This window comes from Girardinichthys multiradiatus, chromosome 22 (assembly GCF_021462225.1).
Source record: "Girardinichthys multiradiatus isolate DD_20200921_A chromosome 22, DD_fGirMul_XY1, whole genome shotgun sequence".
Lineage (NCBI taxonomy): Eukaryota > Metazoa > Chordata > Actinopteri > Cyprinodontiformes > Goodeidae > Girardinichthys > Girardinichthys multiradiatus.
The window spans coordinates 14,499,016-14,521,354 of record NC_061814.1 but is presented as its reverse complement, the minus strand read 5'-3'; the positions used below and the strand labels follow the sequence as shown (position 1 = coordinate 14,521,354).

At 44.6% G+C, this 22,339-nt stretch overlaps 1 protein-coding gene across 2 annotated transcripts in view; it reads left to right on the top strand.

Annotated features, from left to right (window-relative positions):
- anapc1 (anaphase promoting complex subunit 1) overlaps positions 1 to 22,104 on the top strand; it is a 93,101-nt gene extending 70,997 nt beyond the window's left edge. For both annotated transcript variants that reach the window (XM_047352185.1, XM_047352184.1), the window contains exons 50-53: positions 168 to 263; positions 3,965 to 4,154; positions 21,044 to 21,175; positions 21,553 to 22,104. In XM_047352185.1, coding sequence (XP_047208141.1) covers positions 168 to 263; positions 3,965 to 4,154; positions 21,044 to 21,175; positions 21,553 to 21,698 — 564 coding nt within the window. In that variant the 3' untranslated portion in view covers positions 21,699 to 22,104. The remainder of the gene's footprint in view (positions 1 to 167; positions 264 to 3,964; positions 4,155 to 21,043; positions 21,176 to 21,552) is intronic.
- Positions 22,105 to 22,339: the final 235 nt, after the last annotated feature.

Here is a 22,339-nt window from a genome sequence, read left to right as displayed (position 1 = left end):
TGTTTATGCACAGCAGGCAGAAATAATAACAGGAAGTGGGAACAATCATTCATGAATGGGGAAAGCAAAGTAGTAGAGAATGTTTATGACCAAGTCATTAATACAAAAGCATTAACAGAAAACAGTAATTTTGTGCTATGTGTGCTCTGATCTTATCGTTTTGACAGAGAGAAGATAGCCTTGTGTTGTTCTCAGCAATGCTGTATGAGTGTGTCACACAGGAGTGTCCGGAGATGCTGCCAACATATATCGCTATTGAGCAGGTAACACACCCACTCAACACAGGACACACACATTTATGTTTACATGCGTGGCCATAGTTGGTCTAAGAGCAACTGTAGAGCAGATATATCGCCATAAATAATATTGGTGGTGAAATTTACGGCTGCTTTTTAGAGAATTGGTTCTTTTGGTTTGGCTCACTTAAAGAGCCGGTTCTATCGTCTTTTGAACGGCTCTTCAGATTTTTGTTGCTTCAATTAATTTCTTTGCCAAAATAACATAAATATACACGTGCAATGATTCACTAATTTAAAATGCAGCGAGACCAAGATGCTGGGAGATAGAAAGTTTCATTTTCAGTGTGAATTCTCTAATTCCAGTTACATTAACATAGGCAACAACATTGAACAAACCCCAATAATTGTAGCAGCAGCCTGGCACATGGTGTTGTCGGGGGATTGTTGGCCAGTCACGTGCAGTTTGAAGAGATAAAAGCTGAGAGAGGGTCAGGAAAAAAATGGTTAATTACAAGGTTCCTGTACAGTCTGAAAACGTATTGAAAAAGAAAAAAGTTTGAAAAAATATCATCTTGCATTCTGAGTTCTTCTTTATGCTCAGGTTTTGAGAGAGGGGAGGATTCATTTACAAGAAAACCCTTGATTTTTCTGCAATAAAACACAGAGATTACTCTTACACTCCAGACCTTGTGATAAGGTATAACTGGCACAAACTCTAAGGACGTTTAGCAGACACAGAGGTTTGTGTTCTCTTTCTTTCGGGGCATAACAATGAGCATGCATGCAGCAGCTGCTGCCTTGTTGTGCTACTATAATTGTCAAGAAATGCTACATTTTAGGATTCGTGAGAACTCGTCTTGTCTCATTTTCTGGTCCAATCTGTAACATGTTAGGAATCAGTTAACAATATGCTGAATGCATCTAAGAATCAGGTATGATTCAATCTGAATTTGTTACTATTACAAACATGTCGTGGGATTTTCCATCAAGATATAATATAAATAATATATATAAATATAATATAAAATCCCTCACCCCTGCTTGGGCATCAGTTCCAAAGTGGATGTTCAATGCTGTAGTACTGGCCTCGGAACTAGAGTATCAACACCCGCCTCTGATGGGTAGAAGAAGACAGAAAGAGAAGAGCCCCCTGGTGAAAGGTTAAACTGTGGCTGACGTTGGCTCGAAGGCTATAATATGGTCACAACAGACTGATGCAGGAGCTGAGGGTGGAAGATGAAAATGCCTTTTTTACTTGGTCAACACAACGCTTTACGAATCCCTGACGGAATGCCTACGAATCAATTAGGAATCTGTCATGATACCGAAGAATGACCTACAATTTCTTAAAGAATTAACTGAGATTTCTTTTTCTTTTGAAGTTCTGGAGCTCAAAACGTTTGCAAAGAATTACAGAAGGCTGAAGAATTGCAATACCTGACTCAGAATAAAATACAAATTTATTACATTCAACTAAGAATCCTAAAATTTCGCAATTCTTGGCGATTCGTGTTATTTGTATTGTGTGTGGGATGGTGACATGAGGCTGGTGCCTATATCCAGGAGTCAATGAGCAAAAAAGGACAGTGCATATTCAGTGCTTCATGGACTTACTTGCACACACTCACTCGCACACACACACATGCTCAAGATAAACATATGCACCCCTCACACCACCTTCACCGTTCCCAGCATGATGTTGTTTTGTAAACTTGTTGCTTCTTTGTGCTGAGGTTTTTTGCAATCAAAACTGTATCCTGCTAAGGATAAAGTGTGAAATATGATTTTTTTTTTTTCCCTCTACTTACCTAATGTGGCCTCTTTTCTCATCTAACAAGGGCAGCGCCTGTGAGTGGGCAGCAAAGCCTCGGTGACCCGTCTCCCTTGTCTTGTGTCATGATGTATGGTTGGATGGGTTGTACTGAAATTCTAATTTCCCCTCGGGGATCAATAAAGTATCTTTGAATTGAATTGAATTGAATTGAATTGAACTAGTGTCAAAAGGCTGAGGTTGCTCCTTTTTGTTCATAATACGTCCCGAAAGTAATACATTTCTTTTTTCTTTTTCTTTTTTACCGTGTCCTGTCCGGCAGAGTAGCGCTCAGAATTGTTGTCTGAGTGCCAAGAAAAAGCCCAACAGATTTACTTTCACAAGCGGAGCATCACAGCTAATGGCTTAAAGCTCTGCTTGATATTTATAAAAGAAACTTTATTACAAACTTCTTTGGGAATATTTCAATTGTTACGGACACGGAGACTGAATTGAAAAGGAAAAAAGAAGCTCAAAAAAGAGAGAGATGGGGGAAAAAGGGGAGAAAAGGAGGAAAGAGCGGAGGAGAGAAAGAAGGATGAAGAGAATACAAGATCACACCCTGCTTGCTTATACACCTGCAGCTGTTTTTTTTTTTTTTAACAAAATAGTACACGGTAATTCTGAATGTAAAATGTACTTAGTGAGAGGTGCAGCACAATATAGAACATCTATGTATCTGTCAACACCTGAAGCTTAACACCTGTGAGTATGAGTATGGACGTGCTTTTGTATACAAGGTTTCTCCACAAAAATATGCAACAGCGAGTGTGAGGACCCACAGACCTGCCCCATGGTCCCTGGACGGACACTGAGGAGATCCGAGCCACAGACATCCAAAGACCCCCCCAAAGGACAGGAACCCCAGGAGAACCACCGCCGGGACTACCGCACCCCCCCAGAGAAGAGCAGTGGAGAGTCCCAGGGGAACCATCCAGCAGTGACAGTGCAGAAGCCCCAGGGAGCCGCAGCGACGAGTCCACAGGCCCTGCCGGCAGCCGTCCACGCCCGAGCAGATCCAGCCATGGACCCAGAGGCTCAAGACCCCGGGACACAACACCCCCCAAGCAGAGGCCCGACAGAGCCCAGGGGGCCAGGCCCCGTCAAGCAGCCACCGGAAGTGAGCCAGCACACACCAAAGCACCCGGACACCGAGAACCACAGGGACACCAGCGGGCAGAGACTCCAACCACCGGCAGGTAGTGTGGTGGGGAGGAAATAGGCCGCCCATACTATGGGGGACCTAAGCTGATCCAGGAGAGGGAGCAGTCCAAGACCCAACCTGTCACAAAAAAAAAAAAAAACAGGCACACACAGTCACAATCACCCACTCCCACCCTCATGCATACACATAAAATCGCTCACACCCAAAGTAAGGATAAACAACAATGGACGTCATACACTCACTCACACTCCCCATGCATACTCTATACTCCCAGGTCCAGGCGCCGGTACCCCCTAGGGGCAACCGGACCCAGGAGGTGGTCCCCTTCCATCCTGGGGAAGAGACAGGCAGACGGCGCCGCTACCGCCCAGACCCGGGTGACCCCGGCCTGGGGTTGTTGGGAACCCAGTCCCCAACAACCCCCATCCACCTCCGGAGAGAGGGCTATGTACAAAAGAGGGGTCCACATGGCTCAAACCAGCTCGCCAACTGGAGCCGCCCCTGGACGGAGCAGTCCCGACCCCCCAATGAGCTCCAATCCCAACCCCATGAGTCTCCCATCCCCAGTGAACCCCAACAAGAAAGTACTACATTTCTATCAGAATGGTTTTCAAGGGTAGCCTGTTACCATTTATGCTAATATTCTAATTTTGGCCCGTTTCCTGGAAAACGTCCCTGTTGTGCAAACACATCTCACATCGCAAGCAAAAATGCTGCAGGTTAACGTATGTCTTCACCCTTTTCTTTCAGGCGGTTGGGGCCCTGCGTCAGGGCGACCTGCAGCAGACCTTCCCCCTGTGGCAGCTGCGCCTGGTGGTGGAGTTGTGGGACAGCAGGATGCTGCGAGGTCCTGCAAACAAACGTGACACCTTGCTAACCTCTGAGTTTCTTCCTGTCATGAAGAATGCAGTGGATGTGGCACTGGACAACTGGCTCAAAGGTGAAGGGATAGTTGGGTGGGTGATGGTTGGAGATTAGTTGTCGTGATACGTCTATAACAATCTTACAGATAAATTTGGGGTTTGTATTATTTAAATATTTCCTTTTGTGATGCTTAGATTCTTGCAGTACTTTTTTATTAGTCCTGGCAACTTCATGCACTGTTCTAGGTTCCTGAAGCAGTTCTCAACCAGCTTTTACAGTTACTAAGAAATTTTTAATTCTCTTAAAACTCATGTTGGTTTCTCGCTATTTACTTGTTTCCTAATAGTTATGGGCTGCTGACACTGCTGATCTTATGAACTTTCTCCTCAAAAAGCAGAGAACGTTGGTCTCTCTTGTTTCTGCTACTCTGAGATCAGGCGCCAAGCCATTAGTCCCCATTAGACCAAGAGAGAGCATTTCCTGCTTTTATATGCAGTCAGCCTGACTACTACAACACACTATATAATGGCTTGGACCAATTATCAGTTCGGCACTTACGGCTAGTCCAAAACTTTCCCACGCGTCTTTACACCCTCACAAAAAATGTGAACATCTCAACCCATCTTATTTCCCCTTCACTGGCTCCTGTCTCCTGCATTCATTTCATTATTCCTTGATAAAGTTTAAAGTGGTTTAGTGCCAACATATTTGTTAGATGTGATCAGTGTCTATAACCCATTCAAATCTCTGCCTTCAGTCGGGCAGGTTCTACTAAAGAAGGCTAAAAAAAAAAAAAAACAGCTCAGAGGAGCCGCTTTCTTTCTGTGGAACCCCTTACCTCTCTTAATATGCAGCGTTCAGCTGGTAAAGATCTCTAAAAGTTCATTAAAGACTTACCTTTTTACTTAAATCTTTTATTGAGTTGAGTTTGAATCATTCTCATAAACAGTTTTGCAGACTTTTTTCCTTTTTTAAAGATATGTTTTCGGCACTAGTGCCCTTTATTTATAAGTTTTTTTTGACAGTAGGCAGACAAGATAGAGGGGTAGAGAGAGGGGGAAACATTCGGTAAATGTCGCCGGGTCCGGGACCCGAACCCGGGACGGCCGCTTTCAGGACTGTAGCCTCCTTATATGGTTCCGTGCTTAACCCCTACACCATCAGCGCCGCGCCCCTTTTTTTCCTTGATTTTATTAGTTCTTGACTTTAAACATACCTAATTACTGGTTTATATATTTTTTGGATTAACTTTGTGTCTGGCCTATAAAGAACCTTTGGTACAGCTTTGTTGTTTTTAAATGTGCTGTGTAAATAAAATTGACCTTGACCTAAGATATGGTCAAACCAGGTCATCCATAATAATTAAACTTGAGAGCAATTTTCAGTAGATTATAAAACGTTACATACAGTTGAAAGTAACAGTGATTCTTATTGGTACAAATAGATTTTACAAATTTAAACAGTTTTAAAGAATTTCTGTTCAATGTTAAATGGTCTGGTCCTGGTTTTAGCAGTCTGCATGGATATAGTTTGTTTAAAAAGCCAGTGACTGTAGGGTTAAAAGAGTTTTTCAATCTGTTTGTTTTACACTTTGGTAGGGCATATCTCGCACCTGAAGGGCTTAACCTGTGTTTGCAGTGGATGGGTGGATTCCAGCAAGAGTTTTTTGGCTTTAGATGCTGATCTGGACTTAATTAGGTCCATAATGTTCAGCTGTATCCCAGTGATCTTTCGGCATTGTTTGATAATGCCCCACAAGCCGTTACGTTTTTGTTTGTTTTTTTAGATTCAACAAATCAGTCCAGCAAAGATTCAATAAAGCACCTGCAAAACCTTTTTAAAAAAACACATCCAATGTTCAAACTTCTCAGTTTTTGGAGAAAATGCATCCTTTGGTGGGTTTTCTGCACACTGTATCAGCTTGGGAATCAAATATCAGTTTATTGGCTAGTATTGTGCCTTCCTAAAGTCTATGCTAATTTCTTTTGTTATTGACCAGGTAATATACAGGTCCTTCTCAAAATATTAGCATATTGTGATAAAGTTCATTATTTTCCATAATGTAATGATGAAAATTTTACATTCATATATTTTAGATTCATTGCACACTAACTGAAATATTTTAGGTCTTTTATTGTCTTAATACGGATGATTTTGGCATACAGCTCATGAAAACCCAAAATTCCTATCTCACAAAATTAGCATATCATTAAAAGGGTCTCTAAACAAGCTATGAACCTAATCATCTGAATCAACGAGTTAACTCTAAACACCTGCAAAAGATTCCTGAGGCCTTTAAAACTCCCAGCCTGGTTCATCACTCAAAACCCCAATCATGGGTAAGACTGCCGACCTGACTGCTGTCCAGAAGGCCACTATTGACACCCTCAAGCAAGAGGGTAAGACACAGAAAGAAATTTCTGAACGAATAGGCTGTTCCCAGAGTGCTGTATCAAGGCACCTCAGTGGGAAGTCTGTGGGAAGGAAAAAGTGTGGCAGAAAACGCTGCACAACGAGAAGAGGTGACCGGACCCTGAGGAAGATTGTGGAGAAGGGCCGATTCCAGACCCTGGGGGACCTGCGGAAGCAGTGGACTGAGTCTGGAGTAGAAACATCCAGAGCCACCGTGCACAGGCGTGTGCAGGAAATGGGCTACAGGTGCCGCATTCCCCAGGTCAAGCCACTTTTGAACCAGAAACAGCGGCAGAAGCGCCTGACCTGGGCTACAGAGAAGCAGCACTGGACTGTTGCTCAGTGGTCCAATGTACTTTTTTCGGATGAAAGCAAATTCTGCATGTCATCCGGAAATCAAGGTGCCAGAGTCTGGAGGAAGACTGGGGAGAAGGAAATGCCAAAATGCCAGAAGTCCAGTGTCAAGTACCCACAGTCAGTGATGGTCTGGGGTACCGTGTCAGCTGCTGGTGTTGGTCCACTGTATTTTATCAAGGGCAAGGTCAATGCAGCTAGCTATCAGGAGATTTTGGAGCACTTCATGCTTCCATCTGCTGAAAAGCTTTATGGAGATGAAGATTTCATTTTTCAGCACGACCTGGCACCTGCTCACAGTGCCAAAACCACTGGTAAATGGTTTACTGACCATGGTATCACTGTGCTCAATTGGCCTGCCAACTCTCCTGACCTGAACCCCATAGAGAATCTGTGGGATATTGTGAAGAGAACGTTGAGAGACTCAAGACCCAACACTCTGGATGAGCTAAAGGCCGCTATCGAAGCATCCTGGGCCTCCATAAAACCTCAGGAGTGCCACAGGCTGATTGCCTTCATGCCACGCCGCTTTGAAGCAGTCATTTCTGCCAAAGGATTCCCGACCAAGTATTGAGTGCATAACTGTACATGATTATTTGAAGGTTGACGTTTTTTGTATTAAAAACACTTTTTTTTTATTGGTCGAATGAAATATGCTAATTTTGTGAGATAGGAATTTTGGGTTTTCATGAGCTGTATGCCAAAATCATCCGTATTAAGACAATAAAAGACCTGAAATATTTCAGTTATTGTGCAATGAATCTAAAATATATGAATGTTAAATTTTCATCATTACATTATGGAAAATAATGAACTTTATCACAATATGCTAATATTTTGAGAAGGACCTGTACAGAAAAGACAAGTGAAAGGTCTCCAGTAAATGATGCAGGACCAGGCCGTGACCAGTCGGGGCATCACTCTTCAACTGCGACACATTGACTGAGTTGTCCCCAGACTTTATTTGATGATTCTCATGCTGACTTTGGCACATATTTGTGTTGAAGACAAACAACAAAAGCGATAAAATGCCACCCTGAGACGCACCTGTAGAGGACACCACAACATCAGACAGTCTGCCATTTACTTTGATTCGCTGTGTCCTACAAACACTGTGTCCTTTTAAACATAAGCAAAAGATAAATAGTTCAATGAGCAACTGAGAGATGGCGTTTATGCTTTTTTTTATACTGGGCATGTTTGTGCCGCCCCCTGACAAAATTTAGCCATGGCTGGCAGCAGGCCATTTAATGGAAACAAAATGTCACTGAAAGTACAAAAAGTGATCAACAACCACTTCCAAGCCTGATTCAGGTTTCCCTTGTTCAGTCTGGTGGCATCTCAAGGACTAGTCACTACTTGGTCAGCTAGAATGGCCAAGCAGACAAGCAACCTCCAGTTAATGATATGATATCATTAATCAGGCGATCATGATGCAAGTTATAAAGCCCCTACAGGCAGTTACTCAGGACTGGTTCCTCCAATTTTCTAACCAGAAAACACACTTTGCACAGATTTTGTCATGCTAGTTTCACTTTTTTAGGCGACGTAAAGTGGATGGTATGGTTAGGAGATTATCTGTGGAGTTTTAGTGATTTAGTATTTAACCTTTTAATTTGAAAAGATTGCTAAATGTTCTTTACCTTGACCATGTTCCAATGAAGTGCTTTACTCTCTTTCACAGAGTCGAGCAAATTAATCTTAGTGTGCTACAGCTGATTGCAGTTTAATTTGATCTTCATAGATAGGTCTGGATTGCTTCCAAATGTACCTGTGTAATTAAGAAGCTGTGATCAAATTTCACACTGCTCTTTAAATTGGTTCTCTGTGCAAAAAAATGTCTACAACAGGATGTCAGTGAAGCCCTTGTACCTCACAGCAGGTATTGTTGCTGAAAGGCATTTTGATGAGTTGTGAGCGCGATGAAGTCAGCAGGATGTCACGTGACCACACTCAGCTGACTAGAGTCAACTGTTACACAGATTCTTTCGAAGTGACATCTTGCATTGCTTCAGTGATAAACAAAGTCATCATAAACTGCTAGGTTGTTATAGCATTCCTAGCACACATTCCTACCTCTAACCGTGTCATTATGCAAGAAAACTATCTGTGGCCCTCATTTGCAACAGTGTCACAGGTGGATGTGTTTCCACTTGTTTTTATGTGCAGGGTGTAGCGCATGAATGTCATAGTTTAGAGGACAAACAGACTGTGCATACAACCAAACACACATGCCATAACGTATCCAGCACACAAACACTTTCAGCAGAAAGAAAACGCTCCACATGAGTTGTGGGAAACGGGTGAAGCGGTTGGACTAGATTTTCATCATTAAACTGTTGAAACTTGTTCTCACTTTAATCTTTCATTAAGCCTCTTCAGTTCTGGGAGATAGTTGAAAGGCGTTGCCGACTGACGTAAGGATCAAGAATGTTGATGTTCTCAGGAACTCTCCCATGAATTACTGAAAATGACACTTTATTTTTATTGTACTCGTTTGTGCAGTTGATGCAAGAGATTTACATTCTTGGAGTTTGAATGGATTTGAATGAACAAGCACTGTGAAGAAAAATACACTTTACAGAAAATTGTGATGAGTTTGATAATTGTGAAACTTAAAGGTGCTGCAATCAGGGGTTTGTGGACAAATTCTGATCTTTGATTTTTGTAAAGCTTGACCCTATAATACAGATTCTTTCAGTTTTATAAATTTAATTTTAAGAGCTATAAATACTCGTACTCGTCGTCTTCCGCTTATCTGGGACCGGGTTGCGGGGGCAGCAGACTCAGCAGAGACACCCAGACGTCCCTCTCCCCAGACAGCTCCTCCGGGGGGAACACAAAGCGTTCCCTGGCCAGCCGAGAGACATAGTCCCTCCAGCGTGTCCTGGGCCTCCTCCCGGTGGGACGTGCCTGGAACACCTCCCGAGGAAGGCGTCCAGGAGGCATCCGGTATAGATGCCCGAGCCACCTCAACTGGCTCCTCTCAATGTGGAGGAGCAGCAGCTCTACTCTGAGCCCCTCCCGGATGGCCGAGCTCCTCACCCTATGTCTAAGGGAGTGCCCGGCCACCCTACGGAGGAAGCTCATTTCAGCCGCTTGTATCCGGGATCTCGTTCTTTTGGTCATGACCCAAAGTTCATGGCCATAGGTTAGGGTAGGACCGTAGACCGCCCGCTAAATCGAGAGCTTCGTTTTTCGGCTCAGCTCTCTCTTCACCACAACGGACCGGCACAGTGCCCCCATTACTGTGGCAGCCACACCGTTCCGTCTGTCGATCTCCCTCTCCGTTCTTCCCTCACTCGTAAACAAGACCCCGAGATACTTAAACTCCTCCACTTGAGGTAGGAACTCCCCTCCAACCTGAAGAGGACAAGCCACCCTTTTCCAGTCGCGTACCATGGCTTCTGACTTGGAGGAGCTGATCTTCATCCCAGCCGCTTCACACTCTGCTGCAAACCGCCACAGCGCATGCTGTAGGTCTTGGCTAGAGGGGGCCAGCAGGACCACGTCATCTGCAAAAAGAAGAGATGAAATCCACTGGTCCCCAAACCAGACCCCCTCCGGCCCTTGGCTGCGTCTAGAAATCCTGTCCATAAAAGTTATGAACAGGACCGGTGACAAAGGGCAGCCCTGCCGGAGTCCAACATGCACCGGGAACAGGTCCGACTTAGTGTCGGCAATGCGGACCAAACTCCTGCTCCGCTCGTACAGGGACCGGATGGCCCCTAATAAAGGGCCCCCGATTCCATACTCCTGGAGCACCCCCCACAGGGCATCACGAGGGACACAGTTGAGTGCCTTCTGCTGGTCCACAAAACACATGTGAACCGGTTGGGCAAACTCCCATGAACCCTCGAGCACCCTGTAGAGGGTATAGAGCTGGTCCAGTGTTCCACGGCCGGGACGAAAACCACACTGCTCCTCCTGAAGCCGGGGTTCGACTATCGACCGGACTCTCCTCTCCAATACCCTGGCGTAGGCCTTACCAGGGAGGCTGAGGAGTGTGATCCCCCCTGCAGTTGGAACACATCCTCCGGTCCCCCTTATTATGAAGGGGGACCACCACCCCAGTCTGCCAGTCCAGAGGCACTGTCCCCGACCGCCACGCAATGTTAGAGGCGTGTCAACATCCAGAGATTTGAGGTACTCAGGGTGGATCTCATCCACCCCCGAAGCATTGCCACCGCGGAGCTTTTTAACCACCTCGGTGACTTCAGCCTTGGTGATGAAAGAGTCCAACCCCGAGTCCCCAGCCTCTGTTTCCACCAGGGAATGCGTGATGGCAGGATTGAGGAGATCCTCGAAGGACTCCTTCCACCGCCCGATAATGTCCTCAGTCAAGGCCAGCAGCCTCCCACCCCCACTATAAACAGTGTTGGCGAAGCACTGCTTCCCCCTCCTGAGGCGCGGACAGAATCGCTTCGAGGCAAACCGGCAGTCCTTCTCCATGGCCTCACCGAACTCCTCCCAGGCCCGAGTTTTTGCCACAGCCCGGGCCGCAGCACGCTTGGCCTCACGATACCCGTCAGCCACTTCAGGAGTCCCACAAGCCAACCACAGCCAATAGGACTCCTTCTTCAGCTTGACAGCATCCCTTGCTGCCGGTGTAGGGTTCTGGGATTGCTGCCGCAACAGGCACTGCAGACCTTACGGCCGCAGCTACGGGCAGCAGCATCGACAATAGATGCGGAGAACATGGTCCACTCAGACTCTATATCTCCAACATCCCCCGGAATCTGGTCAACGCTCTCCCGGAGGTGGGAGTTGAATACATCCCTGGCCGAGGGCTCCGCCAGGCGTTCCCAGCAGACCCTCACTATGCGCTTGGGCCTGCCAAGTCTGTCCGGCTTTCTCCTCCTCCAACTCACCAGCAGGTGGTGATCAGTGGATACCTCAGCCCCTCTCTTCACCCGAGTGTCCAAAACATTCGGCTGAAGGTCTGATGATATGACAGCAAAGTCGATCATTGACCTCCTGCCTAGGGTGTCCTGGTGCCAAGTGCACTGATGGACACCCTTATGTTTGAACATGGCGTTCATTATGGACAATCCATGACTAGCACAGAAGTCCAATATCAAAACACCACTCGGATTCAGATCGGGGAGGCCATTCCTCCCGATCGCGCCTCTCCAGGTGTCACTGTCGTTTCCCACGTGGGCGTTGAAGTCCCCCAGCAGAATAATGGAGTCCCCAGGAGGGGCACTATCCAGCACCCCCGACAGGGACACCAAGAAGGCCGGGTACTCCGCACTACTGCTCGACCCGTAGGCCGAAACGACAGTCAGAGACCTGTCCCCAACCCGAACACGCAGGGATGCGACCCTATCGTCCACTGGGGTAAACCCCAACATGAGACGGCTGAGCTGGGGAGCAACAAGCAAACCCACCGCAGCCCGCCGCCTCTCCCCATGGGCCACTCCAGAGTAGAAGAGAGTCCAACCCCTCTCAAGGAGATGGGTTCCAGAGCCCACGCTGTGTGTGGAGGTGAGCCCAACTATTTCTAGTCGATATCTCTCGACCTCCCACACACGCTCAGGCTCCTTTCCTCCCAGCGAGGTGACATTCCACATCCCTAGAGCCAGCCTAAGCATCCGGGAATCGGGCCGCTGAGGTCTTCACCTTCGTCCGCCACCCAATCCTCTTTGTACCGGTCCCTCACGGTTCCCCCTGCAGGTGGTGGGCCCACTGGGAGATGGCCTCGCGTCTCTCATTCGGGCTTGGCCCGGCCGGGTCCCGCGAGGAGAAACCTGGCCACCAGGCGCTCTCCGGCGAGTCCCGACCCCTAGGCTCCAGGGTGGGACCCCGGCTCCGCCGTACCGGGCAACATCACGTCTCTCGATATACAGGTCCTTCTCAAAATATTAGCATATTGTGATAAAGTTCATTATTTTCCATAATGTCATGATGAAAATGTAACATTCATATATTTTAGATTCACTGCACACTAACTGAAATATTTCAGGTCTTTTATTGTCTTAATACGGATGATTTTGGCATTCAGCTCATGAAAACCCAAAATTCCTATCTCACAAAATTAGCATATTTCATCCGACCAATAAAAGAAAAGTGTTTTTAATACAAAAAACGTCAACCTTCAAATAATCATGTACAGTTATGCACTCAATACTTGGTCGGGAATCCTTTTGCAGAAATGACTGCTTCAATGCGGCGTGGCATGGAGGCAATCAGCCTGTGGCACTGCTGAGGTCTTATGGAGGCCCAGGATGCTTCGATAGCGGCCTTTAGCTCATCCAGAGTGTTGGGTCTTGTGTCTCTCAACGTTCTCTTCACAATATCCCACAGATTCTCTATGGGGTTCAGGTCAGGAGAGTTGGCAGGCCAATTGAGCACAGTGATACCATGGTCAGTAAACCATTTACCAGTGGCATTGGCACTGTGAGCAGGTGCCAGGTCGTGCTGAAAAATGAAATCTTCATCTCCATAAAGCTTTTCAGCAGATGGAAGCATGAAGTGCTCCAAAATCTCCTGATAGCTAGCTGAATTGACCCTGCCGTTGATAAAATACAGTGGACCAACACCAGCAGCTGACACGGCACCCCAGACCATCACTGACTGTGGGTACTTGACACTGGACTTCTGGCATTTTGGCATTTCCTTCTCCCCAGTCTTCCGCCAGACTCTGGCACCTTGATTTCCGACTGACATGCAGAATTTGCTTTCATCTGAAAAAAGTACTTTGGACCACTGAGCAACAGTCCAGTGCTGATTCTCTGTAGCCCAGGTCAGGCGCTTCTGCCGCTGTTTCTGGTTCAAAAGTGGCTTGACCTGGGGAATGCGGCACCTGTAGCCCATTTCCTGCACACACCTGTGCACGGTGGCTCTGGATGTTTCTACTCCAGACTCAGTCCACTGCTTCCGCAGGTCCCCCAAGGTCTGGAATCGGCCCTTCTCCACAATCTTCCTCAGGGTCCGGTCACCTCTTCTCGTTGTGCAGCGTTTTCTGCCACACTTTTTCCTTCCCACAGACTTCCCACTGAGGTGCCTTGATACAGCACTCTGGGAACAGCCTATTCGTTCAGAAATTTCTTTCTGTGTCTTACCCTCTTGCTTGAGGGTGTCAATAGTGGCCTTCTGGACAGCAGTCAGGTTGGCAGTCTTACCCATGATTGGGGTTTTGAGTGATGAACCAGGCTGGGAGTTTTAAAGGCCTCAGGAATCTTTTGCAGGTGTTTAGAGTTAACTCGTTGATTCAGATGATTAGGTTCATAGCTCGTTTAGAGACCCTTTTAATGATATGCTAATTTTGTGAGATAGGAATTTTGGGTTTTCATGAGCTGTATGCCAAAATCATCCGTATTAAGACAATAAAAGACCTGAAATATTTCAGTAAGTGTGCAATGAATCTAAAATATATGAATGTTAAATTTTCATCATGACATTATGGAAAATAATGAACTTTATCACAATATGCTAATATTTTGAGAAGGACCTGTATTAGTCCTCATGAAGGATTCTTGAACCACTCTTTGTCTGACCCGTCACCTAGAGCCTGTTTGCCATGAGCTATAAATAGCAGCTTCCAAAATATGTATCCTAGCCTTTCTGCTGTGAGGCATCATTAACTATTGGCAATGGTCCACATGTGAACAGGGTTTTTACTAATTTACTACAGACAAAATGATTTGCTGTTAATAACAGTCTTTATCATTTTATATAAATTTTATATATAATTTTATATTAGCAATTAGCGTGGTTAGCATTACAAACTGTAAACACTAGTCTGACGGTTGCCTAGCAACTGCAGATTCTTATCTAAACCCTGAGATTACCTAAAGGCTGCAAATCAAGCACTTTCCATAACAAAAGTTGCAACCTCCAAAGGATGAAATCAAATACCCTTTGTTTTGCTCCGTTTAGGCTAGCTGTTTTTTGCTTAGTCTTGCTCTCTCTCAGTGTCTTGCAGCTTGAACAAACCACAGTTGGTCTCAACATGCTTTTGTTGAAAATACAGTATATATTCACTCCTACACCATTTTTGACTCGCCGTCCCAAAGCTTGGTAGGAATTGACGTCCTGTGGCAGTTTGCTCCTTTTTGAACCCAAACAAGTTGAGTACAAAACAACCAGAGCTGCAAAGGATGGAACTGTGAAGAAGTGACACGGCCAGCACACACTGAAATCTAGCTCTGAGTTGTAGCAGCTTTAATGAGCAACCGACATGACTGTGTCGAAAATACTTTTCTAGAAGCTCTTTAAAGGTGTTGTGCTTCTTCTGACTTCATGTTTTTAAAAGATTTAGTAATAATGAAAGTATTGGTGTCTTTTTCTGCTAGTATCAGCTTTGATAGTAAATAGTGTTGCTTTCTAGAATTGCGCCGCTCAAGGTGGCAGCAGGTTGGAGTAGTTCTGTTTCTTTTGATTCTGATTTATTCTTTTTTGGGAACTATTCCTCTTGTGGTGGACACAGTTGATTTTTTTTTTGGACAACTGTCCTCTCCGGTGTCAGATGCTGTGCAGCTTGGAGGATTTTTCCTAATACTTTCTATTTTTGGACATTTGTTATGAAGCATTGGCAACGGGGTTGTTTCTTACAACCGGGAGCAGCTGATTAATATCTCAAAAGCTCAAATAATACTTCAACTACAACCCCAAATCCCTGATGAGTTGAAAAGGAGACGCAGTGGATGCAGAGCAGGAGCTAAGAGAAGAGAGAGAAGAAGGAAGTTCAAACCATCTCTTCCGTCGATTATGATGGGCAATGTGAGATTGTTGGGAAACAAGTTGGATGAACTCCAAGCCCTACAAAGGACCCAGCCAGAGTACCGAGCATGCAGTAGTATGTGTTTTACTGAGACATGGCTGCAGGATTATATCCCCGACTCCAGCGTCTCTCTGCCGGGCTTTTTAACCATACGAGCAGACAGAGATTTAAAGAGGAGCGGCAAATGTAAAGGAGGTGGACTGGCAGTACTTGTGAACAACAGATGGTGTCATGCAGGACATGTTACTGTGAAGTGTCATCTCTGCAGTCCAGATATTGAACTGTTGGCAGTAAGTTTTCATCCATATTATTTACCCAGAGAGTTCACCAGTGTTATTTTGGCAACAGTTTACGTTCCACCTTCCGCTGTTGCCGACACTGCATGTGATGCCATCAGCTCAGTTTTTGCTAAGCTACAGACACAAAACCCCAATGCTTTTGTGGCAATTTCTGGTGATTTTAACTATGCTTCACTCTCTGCCACACTTCTAATATTTCAACAGTTTGTCAGCTGCTCTACCAGAGAAAACAAAACATTGGATTTGTTTTATGTCAAGGACTCATACATCTTTACAGCAAGACCTCCTCTAGGCAAATCAGATCACAATCTTGTTTTTCTCTGCTCAAAATATAAGCCCCTTGTTCAGAGGCAACCTGTAATAAAGAGGACTGTGAGAAAATGGTCACAGGAAGCTCTGCAAGGTTGCTTTGAGGCTACAGACTGGGACGCACTGTGCCAGCCACATGGAGAGGACATCAATGCCACGACTGAGTGTGTAACCGACTATATAAACTTCTGTGTGGATAACATCATCCCCACCACAACCGTGAGATGCTTCCCCAATAACAAACCTTGGATCACCAGTGACCTGAAGGACCTGCTTAACAAGAAAAAAAGAGCCTTCAGAGAGGGAGACAGAATTATTGAGGAGTTTATAGAAGCAACTTAAAGTCAAGATAAGAGACAGCAAGGAGATGTACAAGAAGAAGCTGGACAGCAAGCTCCAGCAAACAACATCAGAGATGTGTGGACAGGGAGGAAGAAGATCACGGGCTTCAGGCAGAGGGATGATCGGACCGATGAGGGTCTGGACAGAGCCAATGAACTGAACATATTCTTCAATGGGTACAGTTCAGAGACAAGCTTCGCATCCTCCTCTCCTGCTCACAGCCAAACAGACATTCCACCCTCCTTTGACCCACAGGACCCACAGCTGTCCAGTAACACCTCAAATGTTTATCTTCCACCTCAGCCCTAGACCCTTCTGCTTCTACATGTTTGCCTTCAACCATATCAGAAGATGCTGATGCTTCCTTTGCTTCCGTCCAGATCATGTCAGCCCCAGAGTCCTGAAGGCCTGTGCAGAGCAGCTCTGTGGGATTCTGTAGCATCTCTTCAAGCTTAGCCTGGCCCAGAATAAGGTTCCGGTGTTGTGGAAGACCTCCTGTCTTGTTCCGGTACCAAAGAAAACTCAGCCATCGGTCCTCGACGACTATAGACCTGTTCTCCTGACATCCCACATCATGAAGGTCCTAGAGAGACTCCTGTTGGCCCACCTGAGTAAGCAAACAATAAACTACCAGGACCCCCTTCAGTTTGCTTATCGCTGTGCAGCTGGAGTTGAAGATGCCATCATACACCTGCTTCAACAAACCCACTGTCATCTGGACAAAGCCAGCAGCACTGTGAGGATCATGTTGTTTGATTTTTCCACTGCATTTTAAACAATCCAACCTGATTTGCTTTGTCAGAAACTCCAGAAGACTCAGGTGGAGGCCTCAACAATCTCCTGGATCAAAGACTACCTGACAAACAGACCACAGTTTGTGAGACTGAAGGGTTGTGTGTCTAACCAGGTAGTCAGCAGCACAGGAGCACCACAGGGGACTGTACTCTCACCATTACTTTTCACTCTGTACACCTCAAACTTCCAGTATAAGACAGACTCCTGTCATCTGCAGAAATACTCAGATGACTCTGCAGTCGTGGGGTGGATCAGAGATGGACAAGAAGATGGGTACAGGGAGGTGGTGGACAGCTTTGTGGCATGGTATGGAAACAATCATCTCATTTTGAACGTGACTAAAACAAAGGAGATAATTGTAGATTTTAAGAGAAACAGGAATAAGTCAAAAACTATTTATATCATGGGAGAAGAAGTGGAGGTGGTGGAGGAGTATAAATACCTCGGTGTTCACCTGGACAACAGACTAGAGTGGAGATGCAACTGTGAAGCCATCTACAAGAAGGGACAGAGCAAACTGTACAGGTCCTTCTCAAACTATTAGCATATTGTGATGAAGTTCATTATTTTCCATAATGTCATGATGAAAATTTAGCATTCATATATTTTAGATTCATTGCACACTAACTGAAATATTTCAGGTCTTTTATTGTCTTAATACGGATGATTTTGGCATACAGCTCATGAAAACCCAAAATTCCTATCTCACAAAATTAGCATATCATTACAAGGGTCTCTAAACGAGCTATGAACCTAATCATCTGAATCAACGAGTTAACTCTAAACACCTGCAAAAGAGTCCTGAGGCCTTTAAAACTCCCAGCCTGGTTCATCACTCAAAACCCCAATCATGAGTAAGACTGCCGACCTGACTGCTGTCCAGAAGGCCACTATTGACACCCTCAAGCAAGAGGGTAAGACACAGAAAGAAATTTCTGAACTAATAGGCTGTTCCCAGAGTGCTGTATCAAGGCACCTCAGTGGGAAGTCTGTGGGAAGGAAAAAGTGTGGCAGAAAACGCTGCACAACGAGAAGAGGTGACCGGACCCTGAGGAAGATTGTGGAGAAGGGCCAATTCCAGACTTTGGGGGACCTGCGGAAGCAGTGGACTGAGTCTGAAGTAGAAACATCCAGAGCCACCTTGCACAGGCGTGTGCAGGAAATGGGCTACAGGTGCCGCATTCCCCAGGTCAAGCCACTTTTGAACCAGAAACAGCGGCAGAAGCGCCTGACCCGGGCTACAGAGAAGCAGCACTGGACTGTTGCTCAGTGGTCGAAAGTACTTTTTTCGGATGAAAGCAAATTCTGCATGTCATTCGGAAATCAAGGTGCCAGAGTCTGGAGGAAGACTGGGGAGAAGGAAATGCCAAAATGCCAGAAGTCCAGTGTCAAGTACCCACAGTCCGTGATGGTGTGGGGTGCCGTGTCAGCTGCTGGTGTTGGTCCACTGTGTTTTATCAAGGGCAGGGTCAATGCAGCTAGCTATCAGGAGATTTTGGAGCACTTCATGCTTCCATCTGCTGAAAAGCTTTATGGAGATGAAGATTTCATTTTTCAGCACGACCTGGCACCTGCTCACAGTGCCAAAACCACTGGTAAATGGTTTACTGACCATGGTATCACTGTGCTCAATTGGCCTGCCAACTCTCCTGACCTGAACCCCATAGAGAATCTGTGGGATATTGTGAAGAGAACGTTGAGAGACTCAAGACCCAACACTCTGGATGAGCTAAAGGCCGCTATCGAAGCATCCTGGGCCTCCATAAGACCTCAGCAGTGCCACAGGTTGATTGCCTCCATGCCGCGCCGCATTGAAGCAGTCATTTCTGCCAAAGGATTCCCGACCAAGTATTGAGTGCATAACTGTACATGATTATTTGAAGGTTGACGTTTTTTGTATTAAAAACACTTTTCTTTTATTGGTCGGATGAAATATGCTAATTTTATGAGATAGGAATTTTGGGTTTTCATGAGTTGTATGCCAAAATCATCCGTATTAAGACAATAAAAGACCTGAAATATTTCAGTTAGTGTGCAATGAATCTAAAATATATGAATTTTAAATTTTCATCATGACATTATGGAAAATAATGAACTTTATCACAATATGCTAATATTTTGAGAAGGACCTGTACTTCTTGACTAAGCTCAGGTCCTTTGGTGTTTGCAGCAAGATGCTGCACACCTTCAATAAGTCTGTTGTGGAGAGTGTGATTTCTTCTGCCATCATCTGCTGGGGAAGCAGCATCAGAGCCAGGGACTTAAAAAAGCTCAACAAGCTGATAAAGAAGGCTGGCTCTGTTCTGGGGACTCCTCTAGAACCTCTGGAGATCATTGTGCAAAGAAGGATTCTTCATATAAAGAAGAACATTGTGGAGAACCCTGAGCATCCTCTTCATGAGACTGTCCTACAACAACAGAGTGTCTTCAGTCAGAGGCTTCTTCAGATCTGCTGTAAGACAGACCGCTACAGGAGATCCTTCCTGCCCACAGCCATCAGCATCTACAACGGCTCTTTGAAGAAACCTTCATAATGAGCTACAACAACTTTTAATTTCCCTTTGGGATTAATAAAGTATTTTTGAATTTGAATTTTGAATTTGTTAGCTTGGCCTGGTTGTGCTGTTCTGGTGTTCTGATTGGAAAATTCTAACCTCAGAATTTTGAGTTAAAAAGTTGTTTGATTCCAGTCACAAGCTGATTAATCTATGCATCTTGAGTAAAAAACAAACAAAAAAAAGGATCAATTTCACAGAAATGCGTGAACATGTTAAAATTGCATGTGTGTGTGTGCATGTATAGATAATGTGTGGATCAATCCCTGACAGGACAACCAACATTGTGGACATTTTGACTGGTCCACACAAGGGGAAATTGCTTATGTGGGTTAATGGTTAGGTTTAAGGTATGAATTTAGTTTAGGGTCAGGGTTAAGCTATAACAATGAATGGAAGTCAATGGAAGGTCCCTGTAAACATATGAAAACAATGTGTGTGCTCTTGTACCTGCTGCTAGTGAGAACCATTTTTCATATTTTACCAGCAATGTGAGGACATTTTCCAGGTCCTCCCTTTTTTAAATACTGTTCTTGGGTTAGGGGCTAGGTTCAGGACTACAATGTGAATTAAGTTTAGGGTAGGGTTAGGGATGCACTGGTAATGGTTAGGGTCAGGTTTAGGCCATAGAAATTAATGAAAATGAATGGAAGACAATGAAAAGTCCTCATAAAGATAGTAAACTTAGAAGAGTGTGTGTTGTAAGTACAATTGCTTCAGCTAAATGTTTGTTTTAGCTTGATAAAACCATGTGTTTTTTAGGATTTTATTATTTACAGGGATTTCTTCTTGTGAAACAGTTTAGGATCTGAATTCAAACTTGGGGCGCAGAAAATATCATAGGATCCTAAAACGTATTTTTTCTAATTAGAAACATAATACAATGATAGAAATCAGCCAGTTGTTAGAGTTCATCAAAGGACTCATATGTATACCATATGAGCAGTATGACAGGAAGTATTTTGTTTGCGGTGCCATCAGTCTGTGTCTCTGAGTTATTAGCTTCCAAACTGCTTCTTAACACATCTCTTAAACAGCTCCTGGAAATAACTATAATACTGCTATATTACAATTATATTTGATAACTAAAATTAAAAGTGAAAAAGGTTGAATGGCAGTTATGAAGATGTTTAATGACATGTGATTATAAATGTTTTTCTTTCCTTCTTTTAAGACCACAGCTCAGTGTTGAGATCCTACATGAGGAGCGAGGTTCTATCCGGGGACGCCCGGGCCGTCATGCTGGCCGGCTTTCTGGTGTACCGCTCCATCCCCTGCTTCAAAAACCCAAACACACACCTGGAGGGTAAGATACGTACATATGTTTGCAGAAAACTAGAAGGCTTTATACTTATGAATAAAGACTCAATATCATTAAGTTGGTTTACCTAGGAAATATAAGGATAGTACAGAATATGTCCTTTCTATGCACATTTACTGCAATTAAAAAAAAATCTTTTGGATTTATTTTATAGTCACAACCTGCAACTCCAGTTTTGATTTTCTTTAAGACTTTTATGCAGTTTCCAAGATACAGCATGCTGACTTTTTTAAACTCTACTGAAAAACCTGTAAATTATTAGGGGTCTGACAGGATTATGCTAGTGGTGCTAATAAGTTGCAATAGCTGAATAAATGCAAGTAACTGCATAAAGTGTACTATCCTGTTATTTCTCCCTGCAGGCTGCAGCTCATTTGCAGATTTATTATCGCATAGCAGCCAGCTAGGCATCCCTCTGAGAGACCTGTTGAGACTGGTACCCATCCTTCTGAGTTCTGCATCTGGATCGCAGTCACTGCTGTTCCCTTTGCAAGCATTTCCATCCTGATGTTCAGAACCAGTCCGTGTGAATCTCAGGGATGAAGTTCAGCCTTGTGCTGCAAGAAGAGGTGGAAAAACTGCAGCTGATATACAGCAAGTGTCAGTTTGTGACACTTTCAGTGTTACAGTGAGAAAATAGAAAATACAGACTTTGTTTTCTTTGACAACTTCTGTTAAATGTAATAACATACATTTTTTATATGCTGTTGTATTAGGATTTTTACAGCATTCCAGGTCAAACTGCAGCAATTATGCAGTATATGTGCCAATTTTGTGGTACAACTAATCTATGTGGGACTGGGGGAGATGTTCAGAGATCCAGCACCTTTCATCAAAGAGCTGAACTAATTAGAACAGAAATGAATAGAACACCAAGAGTAAAGCATGACAATAAAAGAGAAAATATCTATAAATATTGTGGTTTCTTAGTGTGTGTTTTTTTTTGTTCATTCTAAGTTTCCTATCACATTTTTGTTTATTTAGCACAGATGGCACTGTGGCGTTGGCCACATTTCATCCCTTTGGTCAAGATAAAGGCTCTTTGAAGTTATTCAGAGAGTGCTATATAAGTGCAGGCTATTTACCATTTTTCAGAGATCAAAACATGTTGTTTTGGGTGGTTCCCCACATGAAAGGATTCCCCACAAC